Here is a 20,885-nt window from a genome sequence, read left to right as displayed (position 1 = left end):
TTCTATATCTTATAGTTTTGTTGGAACACAGGCTGTCTAATTTGAGGGCTAACTGGTGATTTCATATATTTATTTGTTACTGATGATTTTCTGCCATTCTTCCCTAAAATAGCTAATTTCGTAGCACTGAGTTTGCTTTATTTTTTTGAGGCTCTGCACAACCCCCCCCCCCCCAAAAAAACCCATGAAGTACAATGGTTGTTTCTCTTTATGAATTGTGTTCTTTAATAAGTTTTCACAATTTTATTAAAAGAGGTTCCTGCTATTTTGCTTTTTGTTTCTCCACCTAATTCTCACAGCGAGTGCCATGTTGAATAAGCTTGAAATGTGCCACTTCTAGTTATTAGTTCTGAGAGTATTTTATTGAAGGACATTCTCATGTAAATGTAATAATATGAACTTGTGAAAATATGAGTATACATGAAAGGGAATTCTTGTAATATTAAATGTTCATATTAAAATAATACATGTATTCACTACCGTAGAATATCAAATTAATAACCAATAATAATAAATTTTATTTTTAAAAACTTCTTTCAGACTTAAGGAAAGAAGTATGTTTCCCAGTGCCCTTATCAAGAAGCCATCCATATGTTCTTTTGACTCAAAAGAAAAATTTGCTACAAACCTGGAGTTAGCATTAGAACGAAATCAAATCCGTATATCGCAGCAGTGCAAAGCCCCTCCAGTAAGACAAAGATGGATGTGTCAACCACCAGATTTTAGCTATAAAGTGTATTTATCTTCACATAAGCCAGTTGGAAACTACCAAGAGCTGAAAACAAAGGAAAAAAAGAAGACATTTTTTGAAGAATTACATAAAATAAGATCAGGATTGATTATCCCAGTCACTGAAGAGGTCAAACAAACAAAGATTGCTACCAGGTTTCCTTATACAGGCTCCAATGAAGCCAAGTTAATATCTGTGAAGATGGGAAAATTTACTAGCAACAAATATGAAGATCCCAAACCATATGATTACAGACAGGTAAAAGTTCAGCTGAGGCTGAAGCAATTATCTGTATAATTGTCCTATCTGGAACTTATGCTACTTTATACAGGGGATCTCAATCCTATTTTGTATTGGGCTATAAAAGAGTAACAAAGATAGGGTATCCTTTGAGGCTCGAAAACCAACAAGATGGGGGCTAAGACCACTCAACTTACCTACTTTTGAACATGATTGGCAGACACAACACATATAAAAAGGGGGACTGTTCTATTGCCAGAACAAAGTAGACTGGAGACCGGAGTTGAATTCAGCTCTTTATTTACAGTCAGTAACTTCAAGTAAACTCGAGCCGCGGCAGCCTCTTTTATAACGGCTGCTCACGGCTCGCAACCAATGGCATCATTTTAAACCTCCCGCCGTTTAGGCGGCCAATCATAATGCATTGTTAACCACCAATCACTAGGCGGTATTGGTTGTCCAATCAGAACGTAGTATTACGAGTATGTAAATGTCTATATACAACAGGGACTTTGTCTGAACTGCTACTTTGAACTCTGTAAGTGTCCTCCAACAATTTTTTTAAAAAATGCATTTTTTTTGCAAATTAGTACACTTGCAGCAAAAGCCTTGGCCAGATGAAGATTGTGATATGGATCACATTTAACTGCCCTTTGGGAAGGTTAGTTATGTGGCTAATAACATCTTTGAAAAATTGTTAGAAGCCTTGGGGTTCTCAGAAAATTCTTCAACTATTGGAATATTTATCTTCAGTCCCCTTGCTCAGTTTGTGCCTGGAAAATTTTTGAGTTTTTTTTTTTTATCAGACTCAAGTACTTTTAGTTCAACTTAAAATTTATTTCTTCCACATATGTTCCATGGATTTTCTCTACTCATTCACAGCATGAATTAGTTGTAAATTAGCCCCTCTGTGATATTTTTAAATAAGCAATATTACTTTTATTGCTGCGAAGCTTTGAGAACACAGCTGAGACAATAACCTTTTCCAATGTAATGTTTTCATGCAAGAACTATTTTTGAAATGATTCACATATGGAAATTATTTCACTGATTATTATTATTTTTTTTGTATTCCATAATATCCTTCATAGGGAGGGAGGTCTCTTTGTAGTTCATTTGTATTGCCTGCATGATTGTTACAAAAGATAGATTTTTGAGAAAACATGGCACCTCCCCAGAATGCACCAAATAGAAATTTATAATTGTGATTAAGGATGTTTTGTCGGTTTCCTTATTGGCTTCTAGACTTACAAGATTGACGTCAGCTCTCATAATCTGATAGGAAACATGACCAGATGCACTAATTCTACTTTATTGTAAGGCTACATTAACAGAATTTTGCAAGTCTGAAGGTATAAACTTCCTGCCACCACTTCTAACTGCTTGATTAATTAGGGTGGGTCTTTCCTAAGTTTCTTTCTTTGATCTATAAGCCATTGAAAGGGGGCTCCTCCTTCTCCTGTCTGACTGTTTTCTAGGTAGCATCTCTTCTCCTTATCCCCTCAGGACATCCAACTATTCCATCACGTATTGTGAACTTAATTTTAAGGGACAAAATAGTTCTATCCAGAATCAATTGAATAACATCACCTTTTTTGTTGTTATGGTTGAAGCTGAAGTATTCATTGACAGGTAGGACATTGCAATGTATGATTTTATATACCATACTTAGATCAAACCAAAGACGGCGTAATTCAAGGTTTTCTAGGTCTAGAATTTCACGTCTGGTGGCATAAGGTATTCTGCAATGAGTAGAGGAGTGGAGAACTCTTCTTGTGAAATATTTCTGGACTTTCTCAACTGTGCTAATATCAGATACGTAATGTGGGTTCCAGACCGATGAGCTGTATTCGAGTATTGGTCTAGCAAATGTTTTGTATGCTCTAGTTAGTAGTGTGATATTACCAGAGAAAAAGCTATGTAGGATTAGGTTAACAACTCTTAATGCCTTTTTGGCTATGTAGTTACAGTGAGCTCTAGCACTTAGATCATTAGAGATGAGTATTCCAAGGTCCTACAGAGCTTGGATCATCAACAAGGTCTTGACTATTCAGCTTGTATTTTATTTTCTGATTTTTTTTGCCAATATGTAAGGCAGAGCATTTGTTTGTTGAGATTTGAAGTTGCCATTTGTTTGACCATTCTGATACATAGTCAAGATCTTTTTGAAGGGTAGCAGTATAGTCTGTGGTATTGAACAGTTTTACATCATCAGCGAAAAGAATGCAGTTGCTCTTAATATGATCACAGAGGTCATTTATGTAGAGTATGAAGAGAGTTGGTCCTAGAACACTGCCTTGGGGGACACCACTATTGACAGGTACATAATTTGATAGGACACTCCCAATTTTGACCATTTGTTGTCTGTTTGACAGGAATGCTTCTATCCAGTTATGTAGTTGTCCAGAGATACCATAAGATTTTAGTTTTAGGAGTAGTTTGTCGTGTACCACTGAATCAAAGGCTTTACAGAAGTCTATGTAGATTGCATCTATTGCTTTGCCCTGATCAAGTTGTGTTGTCCATATGTTTTTGCAGTGTAAGAGTTGCAGATTACAGGATAGTTTTTCCTGAAAACAAATTGTTTATTAGAGAGTAGGTTGTTTGTCTCTAAGTGGAGGATAATGGATTGGTTAATAATTGATTCCATGACTTTACAGGTGACGCAGCATAAGGAGATTGGTCTGTAATTTTCAACAAGGCTGGGGTCTCCCTTTTTGAAGATGGGGATGACCGTGGCTTGTGACCATAGGTTAGGCAAGAAGCTGGTCCTGAAAGATTTTTCAAAGATTATGTTTAGAGGTTCAGCTATGGCAGTGGATAGCTTTTTAAAGAAGTAGGCGCATATTCCATCCGGTCCAATAGATAGAGATGGTTTTAGATTGCGCAGTGCTTTTTCAATATTGTCTTCAGTAAAATCAATATGTATTAGATCATTGTAGTTGTCTGTTGTTCGGCTAGGAAATACTGGGCATGATCCATTGCTGATCCAAATACTGAGCCAAAGAATGTGTTAAAGATGTTGGCTTTAATGGTGTCATCGTTGCAGTCTTTACCATTAGGTCCTGTCAGGGGTGGGATGGACCTTGAGTCTTTTAGTTTGTTGTTTACAAAATTGTAAAAAGCGCGGGTGGAATTGGTGCTTAGAAGGTTTTCCTCTTGTTTAATGTGATAATTGGTGCATTCAGTCTTTATCTGGTGGCATAAATTTTTGTATCGTCTTTTGAAATTGGCAACGTGACCAGATTTGTTTTTCCGCCAGAGTGATCTCTTTTGGGATTGAAGTTTCCTTATTGTTATGGGTAATCTGTTTTTTTTTTTTGTTTTGTTTTGGGAGTTGTTGGTACATATAGTTTGATGACTCTTTTGACTTCAAGTAAAGATATGTTGTAATGATCTTCAACAGTATTGTATCCAGTGAATAGAGATTGCCAATCAAGGGATGAGATATCGTTGTCTATAAGATCATAGTTGCCTTTTTTGAAGTTATAATTGGGGATTATGTCATTGTGATGATTTCTGTGTGGGCGTATGTTGAGACAAAAGTCAATCATATTATGGTCACTGCTGGAAAAGGGTTCTTTAGTTTGCATTCCGTAAATTAAATTCAAACTATTGCAGAAGATGAGATCGAGGCAGTTGTTTAGTCTAGTGTTGTTGGTTACTAGTTGTTCCAGTCCCAGATTTGTAACAGCATTGTAGAAGGTTGCGTGTATGGGTACAGTTGTACATTCATTTAGGGTCCAGTTAATATGAGGTAGATTGAAGTCACCAAGAAAGTTAAAAGCGTGTGGGCAGGATGCTGCCCATGTTAGTAGTGTATTTAGCTTGTTTACATGTTCGATGTCATAATCAGGTGCTCTGTTACATAGTAAGAATCGAAATGTGATATTTAAGGATAGTTCACAGATGATGGTCTCAGGAAGAGCAAGCTCCTGGGTAACTTGGATGTTTTTTAGATGTAGGGACTTTTTATAGAAGATAGCAACACCACCTCCTCTACGAATTTCACGATCTGATCGGTAAACATGATAGTCTCTTACTGTGGTAATGGAGTCAGGGAGAGATGCATTGAGCCATGTTTCACAGACAAATATGATGTCGAATTTAGCCATATTTAGTAAGAGGAGAAATTCAGGTATTTTATTTGCAAGGCTTCTTGCATTGAGTAGCTTGCATTTAAGGCCAGCAGTAGTTGGAATTGAGGTAGTTAGGGGCATGCGTGCCTAGTCTTAGGTGATGGTGGATTGGTTGAGGTAGGGTTGTGATTGAAGGTTAAAGCTGAGTTGCGGGTTGTGTGACTTACTTTTGATACAGTCAGCATGGTAGTCAATGTACAGGTCCTTCTCTCCATTGTCTGGATGTTTTTTGAGTTCAGTGCGGAGTACACGGGAGCGGGCACGTTGCTGTATGGTTAGGTCAGGGCAACAACGGAGGTTCTTATGGTTGGTGTTGGTTTTGGTGAGTGAATTTATAGTGTAAATGAATTTACGTTTGCTTGATTCATTTTTGCAAATGACCCCGCAGAAGCGTGGGGCCACAGAGCCATCTCTCTTTTTGAGCTCTCGGCCAATGTGGGAAATGTCAAGTATTTCATCAGGGGAGATGGTTGATGCTTGATAATCACTTATGATGTTTCGGACAGTTGTGATGTCATCATTATCATTGATGTCCCTAGACCAAATAAGATGGCATTTGGACGTTTCTGTTCACGCTCAACAGCTTCTCTGGTGAGGATTGGGATATCATTATTTATTTATTTTTATTTATTTGATTTGCCAATTGTTTACAAGATAATAAGTATAAGTGTATACATAGTTGTGAATACATGAAATGGGTACATATAAGAAAAATAAAAGAAGAATAAGAGAAACAATAGGACAGGGATGGTAGGCACATTGGTGCGCTTATGCACGCCCCCTACAGACCTCTTAGGAAAGGGGTGAGGTCAATAGTAGACAGTCTAAGGTTAAAGTTTTTGGGGTTTGTCTGGCTTATGTTTTTTTGTGGATTGGGTTGTGGATTGGGTTGTGGTTGTTGGGTAGAGATGTGGTTTGTAGCTATTGGATGTTCAGGTTTTTGCGATGTATCTTTTTTTTCAAGGTTGGATAATCTTTCTCTTAAGGCATCCAGGGATGCTACTATGGTGTCAAGGGATGTTATTCGTGTTTCAATGGTATCAACTCTTTCCAACAGATCCAGTTTGGGTCTGCATGATTTGCAGAGATATGGAAACTCATTGGATGATTCTAGGTATTGAATCATTTGCTTGGGTAATTCCAAGCAGTCATGATGAGCGTATTTATTTATTCACCTTGCTGGTAGTTATCCTCTTCTTCTCAAAGGTACTTTTTCAAAAAGTAACTGGACTGTTTTTTCTTTAAGGAAGAAGAACATCCAAGATGCTTCATCAGTTGTGAGGGTAGTTGGGGAGGAGGAATGGAAGGATAGGTATTGACAGTTGAGACTGAATGGTGGAGGATGGAAAGATACATTCTAACCAGATGGTGTGGGAGGGAAATGGAAGGGTTTTATTTCTTTGCACTGATCTGGTATGTTAGCATTCTCCCTGAGAGTTCTTGAGGCCACTCTTAGCCCTCAGGGTTACATGAATCAGAATGTAATTGGTTATGGAATTTTCTTGAACGTGTTGTAGCTTGAAGATAGGTTGTGCCTTATCCCTCCCTCACTGTTGCGAATGGCCTCTTTTACCTCTTTTTCAAAAGGATACTAAAAACCTATCTTTCCACTGCCCACCATGCAGTCTCGACTGTCAGTCCATCATCCTTCCCCCCCATTCACCCCACCACCACAACTGATGAAGCTTCTTGGATGAGAAGCAGAATGCCTTATTCTTCTTCCTCAAGGAAAAACAGTCCAGTTGCCTTTTGAAAAAGCATCTTTGAGGCAACTATGACCTGGTGAATGAGAATGTCTCCACAGACAATCCTCTTCTTCCTTTCCTTCTATCTCTCCTAGCATTAGAAGCTCTCCAGAGAGTTAGATTTGCACTTAATGTGTCCAAAGTAAGGTTATTTGAGAATTGTTCCTAAATTGTTTAATATTAATTTGTTTATTTTAGAGTAATTATTCAAAAGATCTACCAATGCAGATTTGAGATTTAAAAACCAAGAAAAAAAAGTCTGAATAAATAAATACCAACTAATAAAATTAAAAAGGAAGCAAGAGAGGGAGCAGCTAAATTTCAAATCAGAGTATCATTACAGGAGGTTATAAAAAGGAAAAGCCACTTGTCAGTATGACAAAGTTTTTACTGTCCTAATGAACCATTATGAATGCTTAATTGGAGGATAGTTCATGAAATACGTCTTTAGAGTTGCTTGCCATTAAAACCATATTGTATTCCTTTGTTTATTTCCCCTCTCCCTTTGCAGTATGAACAAGGAATACCAGATTTTGTGACAAGTTATACCAGGGATCCTTTAAATCTAAAGTTCAAATCACAAAGTTTAAGCAAAAGTAAGTCTTTGCTGATGTATTAAGGTAAGTATGAAACTTCACATGGAGCATATAAATATTACAGTTTAGGCATAATCTTCTCATATTAATAGATATTGGAATGAGGATACTTCAAGAAGTCAAAGAGGTGCTTGAAATTTGATCTATGACCATTAATTTTCTGGAGTGGAAACATACGTACATGGGTTGAGCCCCATGTAGCTATTTATTTATTTTTTAGAACAAGTACAAGAAAGGTTAGCTGTTAGTGATTGTTAACAAAGTATTTGTTATGAATTCCATTTGGCACTCTATGTTTAAGATTCATGTGCCAAAATTAATTCATGGAGATGTTTAAAGTTAATATAAGTTATACTTATATTAATAAGTATAAAATTCAATGAAGTAGCCCCAATTTTTCACTTTTATGACATGACAGTCTAAGCTATACATTATATTCTCCATACTTCACAGATACAAAAATAGCAATGTTAAATGATTGATTGTGATCCATGAAACTGTACCTTTGGTGGAAAATGGAATATCTGCTGAAGTTCTTCCAAAATTTCACAGAAGACTTAACTGGACATAGATTACCATAGTTAACAATAACAACACTACACAGAATAGTTTGGGGTGTACTATGGTAATGTGGAACAATTATGTTGGTCAATAAGTTTCAAATGGGTAGCTTGTGTCGTAGCGGTATAGCATGCGATCTTTAAGCTCTAAGATCGCTGCTGATATCTCCATTGCAGGGCGGTCCTAATGGACCTAAACCATCCCATAGAGACGGTGACAGAGGAGGGTACATCCTGTCAATCCCAGGGACATTGCAAAGTCCCTGGTAGATCCAGGAGAAGCCCTTTTTTCCCATGGTGGAGAGGCAGCCATTAAAGCTGCTGAAGCTGGGACAGCTCCGGAACGGAAGAAAGCTGGAAAGAAAGTGTGTCAGTTTGATGCGATAATTTTCTACTTATTTTTTTTCTGGAGAGAACACCCTAAAAGACTAAAAATTAAATTTAAAAGTGAAGATAAAAGTGCTCAAGCAGTGAGATTAAGCACAAATTAAACCTGATGTTTTTTTTTTCCTTTTTATTGGAACCTTGGATTTTGTTAAAACTTTTTTAACTTTTAAACTGGACTGGTCTTTCCTTTTTAATTTTTATCTTTTCCCTTCAAAATAACTCTTTGGAAAAGTTTTTTATTCTCTTGCTTTTTCTTTTTAATAATTTTAGATTCTTTATATTTTTTATTATTCCTGATTTTAATATTAGAGGGGAAGGGAAAGGAAAGGGAAATAAGTAGTGCTGCCACCTGGAGGCTTGGATACATTGTTTTCCTTTCTTTCTTTCTTGTTGATACATTTGCTGTTACATTCAAGGACTCGGTGCTTTTCATTGAAACGATAGTGGGAAGAGCATGTAGATTGTTTGCAGGTGCTCTTCTGTGAAACTACTGATAGCTGGAGTCTGGATTTGAAATTGAAGAAAGAAGATTGAAGTGACCTTGAAAAGAGAACTGGAAATTTTGTTTTTTGATTTAGTAAAGAGCCTCAAACATATAGTGGCAGTGCTTTGCTTGTTGACAAAATTGCATTTTCTCTTTCCCTTTTTTTCTATTGTCCCCCCCCCCCCAGTTGGATTTTTATATTTAGACTTATGCAAGAATAAGACTACTTCCCCCCTCCCTTTGTTTTACCTCTTCGGCAAGGGGAATATACAGATTTCTGTCTTTTAAAATCTTTTCTTAATTTTTTTCTTTTTTCATCCTTTTTCCATTTTATATTTTTTTCTTTTTTTCTTTTTTCCTACATAATTGGAACCAATTGGATTAAGGTATTCAAGTACCTGAAGATTTTTTCCTTCCCTCTTTTATTTTTAATTATTATTATTATTATTTTTACTGGAGTGGCAATTGGCTGCTCTTGCTTTTTCTATTCAATTTTTATATTATACTTCAAAATGAGCAGAAAAATACCACCCTCAGCTTCTTCAATCCCGACTTCTTCTTCCTCACCATCTGGAGGACAACGATCAATACAGGTGATGTTACAACAGGAGAAGGAGAAAGAAGTGAGATGATTATGCAAGGAATTCAAAAGATACAAGTAAAAACAGATAATGTTGAAAAGAGAATGGAGAATATTGAGCAAAGAATGGAAAAGACAGATGAAAAAATAGAAAATATTCAACAGATGATGATGCAATACGAGGACAGAATTAAGAAAATTGAAGAACAAGATGTACAAAAGATAAGAAAATTGGAGATATGGACACCCGATTGAGTGAAGTGGAAAGAGATAAGGGCAGATCTCTGCAATCATTGGGATGGGAAATTGATAGATCAGAATTCTATCTTAGATGTCAAAATATAGAAGAAGAAAAGGGTGAAAACCTTGTTGAAATGATGACAGAAATTCTGGCAGAAGCATTAGAGGTAACTAAAGAGAAGATAGTGGATGGAATGGACAAGGTTTTTTGTGTTTATACAAGATATGCGATGAGAAATAAACTGCCAAGAGAAGTTCATATCAGATTTACTAAGAAAATAATAAAATCACAAATACTGCAGGTGGCAAGAGAAAAAACACTAAAGTACAAAGATAAAGAAATAGTGGTACTGAAACAGGTACCGAGAAGAGTGAGAGAGATAAGAAGAGAATATTTATTTTTGACCAAAGAGTTACTTAAGAGAGGAATAAATTACAGATGGTTGATACCTGAAGGTCTCATGTTTACCTGGCAGGAACAAAGACACAGAATTGATACAGTTGAAAAAGCAGAGTTATTCTATCTGGAATATTTTAGAGGAAGGGAGAAAGATACAAGAAAAGAAGAATCATTAATTGAATTTCAAGAGGAATGTACAGCAGCAATTGAAAAAGAGGAAGGAGCCATAGGTGGTGTACCCAGAGAACAACGAGAACCAAGATCTACTAGAGCAACAAATCCTTCTTACAAAGTCTAAAATGGATGAGAAAAAAATGATTACAATTAATATAAATGGGCTTAATTCAGCTATTAAAAGAAAAGTATTTCATAAGTTAGAGAAATTAAAATTTGATATAATCTGCCTACAAGAAGTACATATTAAAAAACAACATGATTATATATTGAAACAACAAAAATTAGGGAAATTATTTACAGCGTTAACACATTGTAAAAAGAGAGGAGTGGTGTTATACATTAGAGATAGAATCCCTGCAGAACAAATATATACAGATGTTGATGGAAGGATTTTGATGGTTGAGATAATGGACAATAATCTAAAGACACTTTGAATAGCAATCTATGCTCCAAATGATAATCAAGAAGATTTTTACAGGAAATTACATAAGAAAATATTGAACTGGAATATGCTAATATCTGTCTGATGGGAGATTTTAATGGAACAATAAATAACAAATTGGATTATAACACACAAAAAACAGCAAAGAAAACTAGAAAGACATTGCCAAAGTCCTTCTTTCGAATGGTAGATGAGATAAACTTAAAAGATGCATGGAGAGAGAGAAATGCAGAAAATAAACAATATACCTTTTATTCAAATAGACATGCATCGTGTCTAGAATAGATATGATATGGATGTCAACAGAATTGCTTTCTAACATACAAGACATTGAAATAGAAGCAGATCACAATCCAATAACACTTCTATGGAAAGGACAAAAAAGGAGATCTAGATGGACTTTAAATAATATGATATTAAAGGAAAAAGACTTTAAACAGAAAATTCAGAGAGAATTGACTTTTTTCTTTAAAGAAAATACAAAAGAGGATACATCATTACAGAGCCTCTGGGACACAGTGAAGGCTTATACAAGAGGTTTGATAATGAACTATACAAGGAAAAGAAATATAAAACAGAATTTTTTAAAAAAAATATTGGAAGAAGACTACAAGAAGTTGGAAAAAGAACTACAGAAATTTCCACAAAAAAGGACATTAAAATGGACATAACTAAGCATAAAATGGGTCTAATGGAAAAAGAAGAAATAGCACAAAAAATTAAAAATGCTAAGCAGAATTATTTTGAAGATGCAAATAAACCAGGCAGATGGCTAGCATATAAATTGAGAAAGGAAAGAGACTCGAGAAGAATAAATCAATTGATAAACGAATAAGGACATGTATGCTATGGAAATGCGGAGAAGAAAAAAAGTATTCAAGATTACTATGGAAAACTGTACCATCAAGAGAATGTTCAGGAAGAAAGAATTCAACAATACTTACAGAAAGCAAATTTGCCCCAGATACCCAAAGATATTGAAACAATGTTAGAAAGTAATATAACAATGATGGAATTAACAGAAGCTTTAAAAAAGCAAAACATTGGGAAAGCACCAGGTCCGGACGGTTTGCCAGTGGAATTTTATAAGACATTCCAGGAAACATTGAATCTTCACTTATTAGAAATTATGAATGAAGTTATGACAAAGAAGAGAATACCTGAAACATGGTCAGAAGCATATATAACACTTGTACCAAAGAAGGACACAGACCCACAGCAAGTTAAAAATTACAGACCTATATCACTATTAAATTCAGATTATAAAATTTTTGCTTCAATTCTGGCAGAAAGACTGAAAAGATATTTAAACAATTTTATTCATCCTGATCAAAATGGATTTCTTCCGAAGAGACAGATTAAAGATAATATGAGAATAATTTTAGATACACTGGAATACTATGAGGCACATCCTGAAAAACAAATGGCTCTGATGTTTATAGATGCACAAAAAGCCTCTGATAATGTGAATTGGCATTTTATGCTGTTACAATTGGACCAAATGGGCTTTGGTAAAAAATTTACTCAAGCCATCGAAACGATATATCATAAACAAACTGCAAAGGTTATGATAAATGGAGAATTAACAGAATTTATAGATATAATAAAAGGGACCAGACAAGGCTGTCCAATGTTGCCTCTGTTGTTTGTGTTAACACTGGAAGTGCTGAATAGGAACATCAGAGAAGAAAAAGAAATAAAAGGAATGAAAATTAAAAAAGAAGAGTATAAATTACAAGCTTTTGCAGATGACCTGGTATTTATATTAGAGGATCCATTGGAGTCTGCACCTAAACTGATAGAAAAGATAGAAGAGTATGGGAAAGTAGCAGGTTTGAAAATAAATAAAGATAAAACAAAGATTTTAGCAAAGGACAAGTTAGTAAAACGAAAGAAAGAATTGGAGGAAGTTTGGGGGATCCAGGTCACAAACAAGGTAAAGTATTTAGGGATACATATAACACCAAGATGTAGCACACTTAAGGAGGACAATTATCTCAAACTTAAACAATAGATTGCAACAGATTTGATGAAATGGGTAAATTTACAATTATCACTGATTTTATCTACAATTAAAATGAATGTATTGCCCAGAATCTTATACTTATTCCAGACAATTCCAATCAGATTAGGGAAAGAATTTTTTGAAGATTTAAACAAAATAGTGCTAAAATACATTTGGCAGGGGAAGAAAGTGAGAATAAAACTTAAATTGTTACAAGATGCAAGAATAAGAGGAGGATTTGCTTTGCCCAATTGGGAATTATACTACCAAGCGACAAGTCTGATGTGAGTAAAGGAGTGGATAACATTAAGGAATACTAGACTTTTGAATTTAGAAGGACATGACTTGCTGTTAGGGTGGCACGCCTTCCTCTGGTATAAGGGAACTAAAACGCAGGGGTATTTTAGAAGACATTATATTCGAGAAGCATTGTTTTTAAACTGAGAGAAGATAAAAAAGCAATGTTATTTAAAAATTCCACTATGGTTATGTTATTGAAGCTTTTTCCTATCCAATATAAAAAGGAACAAACAGTTAGATATGGTGAGATATTGAATGAAAAGGGTGAATTTAAAGCTATGCAAGTGTTGGAAGAACAAGGTATAAAAATGAATTGGTTTTCATATTTGCAAATACAATCTAGATTTGATAAAGATGTTAAAACTGAAGGTATCTATGACAAGTTGACTGATTTCGATAAAATTTTGACAGGTACTGATGAAAAAGTAATCAAAAAACTTTATGGACATTTGCTAGAGTTTAAATTAGAGGAAGAACAAGTAAAAGAAACAATGATTGTGTGGGGGGAAAATTTCGGATTATAAATTATAAAATGACAATGTCAACTGCGTATAAAGAAAATTTGTATAAGATGTTTTACAGGTGGCACTTACCCCCAACAAGAATTGCCAGGATGTTCAAGGATAAATTGGATAAATGTTGGAAATGTCACCAGATACCTGGTTCATATTACCACATGTGGTAGACATGCTCAGATGCAAAAAGACTATAATCCACATATGGTTGGAAAAAATGACAAAACAACACATAGCCTTTAAACCTGAGATATTTTTATTGGGAATTGAAATATTTGATTGTAAATGTTTTAACAGCGGCTAGAATTGTACTTGCTAAGAACTGGAAAAATGAAAAAATACCTATGCAGGTGGAAATTATTAAGAAAATCATGGACTGTGCCGAAATGAGTAAATTGACCTTTGAAATTAGAGAACAAGAGGATAAACAATTTTATATGATATGGGATTTATTTTATCAATGGTTAGATAAAAAGACATGGTAAAGAAATAGACTACTAAGCCTTACAATAAAAGTTAATAGATTGATATAGAAGACAATATAAAATATATAACCATTGGATGAATGTATAAGATTAAATCATAATGAAAATTAGAATATTTCGTATAAAATGATGGAAAAATAGTCAAATGAATGTTTAATAATTGATATTATATAAGCACAAGCTAGACTGATAAGATGAGAATTTATATAACTTGTGAGTAATGGTAAGAAAAGGATAGCACAAAAGATTGTAACCAACTGACACACTGTATGTATATAATTGAAAGATGGTTTTATGTTTTTATGTTTTGTTCGTATGTTTGTTGTAAAAAATAAAAACTTTGTTTTTTTTTTAAAGTTCCAAATGAAGGAGTTAATTTTCCTGCTTTCATTTTTATAATGTATTGTAAGATAAATTTAAGCCTATAGCTCTTCTTTCTATTGAAGATGGAAAATATAGTCTGATGATAGCCCATGTTTAAAAAACTCCTTCAGATACACTGAAAATAATAAGGAAAATAAAGAACATGGTACCAGGTACTCAATAAAGAAGGTAAAATACTGACAGATAACAAATTCATATGAAATTATGGGAAAGTTTTATTTTACAAAAGTGTATGTGCTCCTCTAAGAAACTATGAAAAACATAGAACACTGGTGATGCTGAAATGGGAGTGTGCGCACAGCGAAAAGGCACTGAGTGCCGAAACCAGCTGGCTAGTGTACATGCGCATGCCGGAACCCAGAAGAGCAGCTCCCAGAGCTCATATGCACACCAGCCACCTGGTCTTTTGGTTTCTTTCTTTCTTTTTTTTTTTAACAAGTTTTATTAAAAATTTCAACAACAAACAAATCATTACATATTTAAATCTTTCCCTGTCTTTCTACAGAAATTTCCCCAATATTCTCATAAAACACAAACAAACACAAACAAACATAAAAAAAATCTTTTAGTAAAGTACCTTGGCCCCAGTTACCTCTCTTTGCATGGGCAGCACATATCACTCTTCACAATTCTATCTTATTTAATCCATCTTAATTAAATCATTATATTTATATCTTTTGCCCATTCATTATCCCTCTATCTCTTCTTATAATAAAAAGAATTTCTCCTGAAATCACTAATCAGAGTATGATGCCTTTCTATCCTCCCCCTAAGTTAGTAAAATTAACATTCAACATAACAAATACCCAATTCGGTTCTGCTTGGTACATTCTATCCACCAAAAATGTTTAAATACATTGTATCCTCCTTTCCTTCAATATTTTATTACATTTTAAAAATCAATCATTATTAAAAACTTCAACATTTTAATTTCTTATTAAATCTTAAACCATTCTAATTTACTATTTCAAATATAAATGTTACAATACCATCTTATGTACCTAGTAGAATCTTTCTTACAGAAGTTTATATTTCATCCTTTGTCCCTAAAAAAAATTCCTCTTCTCCCATCCAGTTTTAAAACTTTGAGGCTTTTCTCCGCCTTTCCCCTTTCTTTCTTCCCCCACCAAATCTTCCTACCCCCTTCTTCTTCTAACCTCTGCCTTGCTGGGATCCCTTCTCTGTTGTGTTCCCTTTTTCTCTTGTTTGCTATCATTATATTTACTTTGCATCATATTTTTCTCTTTCTCAAATGTTTTTTTAGATCTTAAGTCCTTCATTTTCCTTGCTCTCTTCCTTCCTTCTTCCTTAGATAAGTTTTGGGATTCAATAAAGATGGCGTCTTCGTCTTTTCCTTGTTGTTGTTCTTCTGTTTCCATCTGTTTCATTGTCTGTTGGTAATTGACCAGCGCCATTTCTAGATATAGAAAAGCTTTTTCCATACCATCTTTGCAGGCTGCTTTTATTTGCTCATATTCATCCCTCAGGTCTTCAAAAGGGAAAGCCATTATAAATAAATCTTTTCTTTGCTTTATTCCTCTTTCTTCTTACACCAACCAAATATTCCGAGAGAAAGGTAAAACAATCCCAAAATCCACAATCCTCAATAAATCCAAGCAAGCCAAAATTCCCCCTTCCTCTTCCAGGGGTGGTATCAAACAAATAAAAAGAGAGTCCAAATCTATATTTTAAAGCCTTATTAAAATTATGTTTCTGTCCTCAAATCTTCAAGGCATCTCCTCCAACAAGATCCAGATTTATATATTTTCTTTATCCTCTCCCTTCCGGCTTAATTCCGTCGGGAGGGAGAGTAAACTTTCCTTTCAGCACCTCAAAATTGCCGCTTTTTTTCCTCTTGTGGAAAAAATCATCAAAACCATCTTTTCCAGGAATTAAATTAGATAAATCTCAAAGCCCTGGGTCGACCAAGAAGAACTTTCACTTTCAATAACTTTCTCTTCTTCCTCCTGCGCATACTTGCCCGGCTGCCGACTTCTTTGTGGCGGCCATTACGGACCGCCGCTGCACCGTCCTGGTAAAAGGGGGTTCTGCCGGCCAGGGAGGGGTCTGCAACACCCCAGACCCTTCCTCCGGATCCCCTTACCTTCAGCTACCCCTGCAGGGCAGCCTTGCTCCGCACCCGTCCGGATCGGAGCCCCAAAACGGCTAGCGCGGCAGGATCACGCAGCTTCGCGAATCCCTACCGCTCGCGAAGCCGACAAACCGGAAACCATGTTTAAAAAACTCCTTCAGATACACTGAAAATAATAAGGAAAATAAAGAACATGGTACCAGGTACTCAATAAAGAAGGTAAAATACTGACAGATAACAAATTCATATGAAATTATGGGAAAGTTTTATTTTACAAAAGTGTATGTGCTCCTCTAAGAAACTATGAAAAACATAGAACACTGGTGATGCTGAAATGGGAGTGTGCGCACAGCGAAAAGGCACTGAGTGCCAAAACCAGCTGGCTAGTGTACATGCGCATGCCGGAACCCAGAAGAGCAGCTCCCAGAGCTCATATGCACACCAGCCACCTGGTCTTTTGGTTTCTAATGCACATGCATGTGTGAAGACCAGCTGGCTGGGACACATACGTGCACAAAGACCAGCTGGCTGGCACCAGAACCTGGAAGAGCAACAGGCAATGCCTGTCGTGCCCAGAGAGATGGCTCTGTGTGCCACTTCTGGCACACATGGCCTAGGTTTGCCATCATGGACATAGAATAATAAGAGTTGGAAGAGACCTTGGATGTCTTTTAGCCCAACCCCATGCTCAAGCAGGAGATCCTATACCACTTCAGACAAATGGTGGTCCAGTCTTTTTTTGAAAGCCTCCAGTGATGGAGCAAGCTATTCTATTATTGATTGCTCTCACCGCTAGGAATTTTCTCCTTAGTTCTAGGTTGCTTATCTCCTTGTTTAGTTTCCATCCATTGTTTCTTGTCAGTTTGAAGACACAAGACATTACTTTGAAATAGGTAGGCATTTCTTGACCATGCTCCTGATTTGAATTTAAATCATGATTTCCAGTGAGGATTCATGTTGAATTTGGCATCCCTGAAGGAGTGGGATAGCACTGCAGTGGAGATTGGAAGCCAAACAATGAATTCTGACCACTGCAATCTTTCCAGGTAAAGGAGAGATTCTGAGGTCACCCAATTGGATGCTAGACAGCTGCTCATTAATGGATTGCAGAACCTGAGGTTTTTGTAACTGGCTCATGAATTGAGTGGCTGATAATCAAAGGATTTTAATCAAGCTCATAGCCATAATACAGCTTATATCAGGGATATCAAACTCAATTTTATTAAGGGCTGCATGGGCATTATGGTTGTTCTCAAAGGGCCAGTTACATATAAGACTACTACGACTCACAGCAACCAAGTGGGCGTTTCCAGCTCCACGTTGTTCACTGCCTGTGGCTGGGTCAGGACAGAATGAATACCTAAGGGGATTGTTGCTGGGTGATAAGTTTGGGGGTAACAAGTTTTCTTTCTGGGGCCATTTTGGAGATACTTCAATGAAAGTTTGCAGGTGAAAACTTGCATCCACATAGTAAAAACTTTTTACACTATTTTAGCTTTAAAACTTGATGTTAAAATAACTTCCAAAGCTCTCTTTTTTTGGAAATAGTCTAGGCATGCTTATTTCTTTATTGGTTATGGATAACGTAGACTGGGAAGTTAAAAAAATCATAGAATAAAATTCACTACCATCTGATTATCAGAAAATTACCAGTGTCCATGGATACCATACTTGACTTGGATACTTTACATTGTATTTTTAAAATGCCTCTGCCTTTTTTAAAGTAATAAGAATAGCACACACTCTGCTTATTATTAAATTAAATTCTTAATGCAGACAATTTGCAATCTTATTTTAGAGTCTGCTTTGGATTGCAGGATTAAATCCTTCTGTTGTTAAAAAATCGTATGCATGATTATTAAGCACAAACTATTGTTTATTTGTGAATTTGCTTCAGTTTATGGACTACCTCCTCTGAAAGATGAAAAAAAAAAGTTCAGCTCAAAAGAAAACTTTATCACCCACAAGCCTCAAGAACTGAAGTGGGATTCAAAGCTATTTCTACCCAAAGAGCCCTGGCCTACAAAAGCTTGTTCCTTTACGGTTGGTATAAGTCAAGTTTTGATTCTTCTTTACCTGCATTTGTCCATAGGTGTTTTGAGCATTTTTAAGGAGAATATTAGTTGCCATAGTTTTAAAAACCTCAGCAAAGATTGCCATTTGCTGGAGTTTAACCTACATAGAAACAACTGAGAAAGCAAATATCTAAACATGTATTAAAAATCTAATTCTAGGGTTTCCTAAGTTTTAAGAGTGATTATTACCCCTGAACTGAAATTTTGAAAATGTAACCTTTTTTGCTTTGCATAGGAAGTATGATCCCCTACAATTCTTATTTAATGTTATCATATATATATATATATATATATATATATATATATATATATATATATATATATATATATATATATATATATATATATATATATATATATATATATATTCAAAATATATAAGGTTTATTTTGTTTTGTTTTTAAACTATTTCTATAAGAAGCTTCTTTGTTATGGTTCATTGCACAGTTAGCCTGATGTTTGGATTGGATTTGTCATTATTATCTTTCGAACCCTTATTATTGACATTATTATTTTGCTGTGACTTCCTATTTAGTTAAAAAAATACTTTTCTGACTGCGGAAGTGTATAATTGTTTTCTGTCTTAATTATTTTATTTTCAGAGGCATAAAAAACATTTAGGTGCACCTTGTGCCATTATAGATCGTGTAGAAGAAACATTAAGCAAACTGTGGCTGAAAGAGGTAAGTGATTTTTCCCTAAGAATGTTTAGTAGTCTACCAAAATATTTTAGTCTGACTTTCTGAATAGATTAAATAAATACAAAAAATGTTTAGCTAAACTTTTTTTTACTGTTATTTGGTTGATAAACATGTAAAATGTGATTTTGAACTTAGAGATATCTCCAACCTTATGTCCCAAAGCTGTTTTTTTCAAAAGGCAATGGGACTTTCTTGGTTTTTTTCCTTGAAATCTTTCACTTCTCATCCAAGACTCTTCTTCTGAAAAACACACCTTTGGTACAACCATGAACCTGGATGATTGAGAATTTAATGGACTGAAATAATAACTTTCATATTCCATGATATGTTGTGTGATATATTCTGAGCTTCATATTTCTTCAGGACATAGCTGGAATTTATTTTGGCCTGGAACAAACATAGTTCATTAAAACTTCTGCGTTATACTTATTTTGTTCACAGAGTAGCTTGTTATTTGAACTCCTGAAAAGTATCAAACAATATTGAGCCTTCTTGTGTAGTTGCTGAATTTTTAAAAGATGCTAACTGTTATTATGTGGTAAAAAGTTGCACAACGAGGCAGTCTGTGTTGCTGTCACTATGGTTACACAATGCCACATTGGCTACACCGAGCCACAGTGGCGCAATGGTTAGAGGGGCAGTACTGTAGGTTACTTCTGCTAACTGCCTGCTGCCTGCAATTTGGCATTTCAAATCTCACCAAGCTCAAGGTTGACTCAGCCTTCCATCCTTCCAAGGTCCGTAAAATGAGGACCCAGATTGTTGGGGGCAATATGCTGACTCTGTAAACTACTTAGAGAGGGCTGTTAAGCAGTATATAAGTGTTATTGATATTGCTAGTGGAGAGTCATTATACAAAATGCTGATTAATTAGCTGAATAGTGTGGATGGATGTATTAAATGGGTGATTTCTAGGAGAGAAAAATGCAGTTTCTGTGGGGTGCAAAGGGCAGAAGATAAATTTCTGGAGATGAGAAAATGAAATAAAAGAAGTTTGAGATAGCAAGAATAGGATACATGCTTTAGGATAATGTGCAAATGGATTATGGCAAATCCATGGATACATTCTCGAGAAATCACAGTGAGTGTTCAATTGTTTTATTCCAGGCAATTAAGAATCAGAAAGAAATCAGAAGGAAAACAGCAGCAAGTATAAAGCAAAAATTACCAAGTATACCTGTTCCGACTCAAAAGCAACGGCTGGCTGGAAGGAAGGAAGAAAAAAGCTTTCCCAAAACACTCAATTCCCCATCATTATCCTTAGGGCAATGTGAAAGGTCAATGCCTAAGGGCATCAGCGCTTCATTATATGTAAAGCCAGAACCTTTAGGGTTCTTGATGCCCACAGGTATAGCTCAAACTGTACAGGAGCTGAAATATGAATAATGAAAATAGTTCCAAAAATATTTGCCTAAATATCACTACTATTGCTTTTTAACATTTAGAATCAATAGCATACTGGCTAGTATAGAATCATTTATTTCATACCTATGCACCCATGCTATTAGTTCCATGAATGTTAAATTAAAAAACAATACACATGTACATACATAATAAATGATCATAAAATGTCATTATATAATTAAACTGCTATCAGCACTTTGATCA

General features: G+C 35.3%; 1 protein-coding gene across 1 annotated transcript; it reads left to right on the top strand.

Annotated features, from left to right (window-relative positions):
- The first annotated feature begins 556 nt into the window (after positions 1-556).
- CZH7orf78 (chromosome Z C7orf78 homolog) lies at positions 557-20,663 on the top strand. The gene is made up of 5 exons (XM_087947309.1): positions 557-988; positions 7,366-7,450; positions 18,399-18,544; positions 19,179-19,259; positions 20,385-20,663. Exons 1-5 carry the CDS (start codon positions 557-559, stop codon positions 20,661-20,663), a joined length of 1,023 nt encoding a protein of 340 aa, XP_087803435.1.
- Positions 20,664-20,885: the final 222 nt, after the last annotated feature.

The sequence above is a fragment of the Notechis scutatus genome, chromosome Z, assembly GCF_049901735.1.
Source record: "Notechis scutatus isolate UNSWTSFEM ecotype Mainland chromosome Z, rNotScu1.2, whole genome shotgun sequence".
NCBI lineage: Eukaryota > Metazoa > Chordata > Lepidosauria > Squamata > Elapidae > Notechis > Notechis scutatus.
Note: the sequence above shows the minus strand (reverse complement) of the source record. Positions and strands in the feature narration are given on the sequence as shown.

Bases quoted from the DNA above. Each gene is read 5' to 3' on its own strand.
- CZH7orf78 (XM_087947309.1), top strand. From the start codon at position 557: ATGTTTCCCAGTGCCCTTATCAAGAAGCCATCCATATGTTCTTTTGAC. The intron at 989-7,365 runs GTAAAAGTTCAG...CTCCCTTTGCAG, and splicing joins AACCATATGATTACAGACAG to TATGAACAAGGAATACCAGA. The intron at 7,451-18,398 runs GTAAGTCTTTGC...AATTTGCTTCAG, and splicing joins ATCACAAAGTTTAAGCAAAA to TTTATGGACTACCTCCTCTG.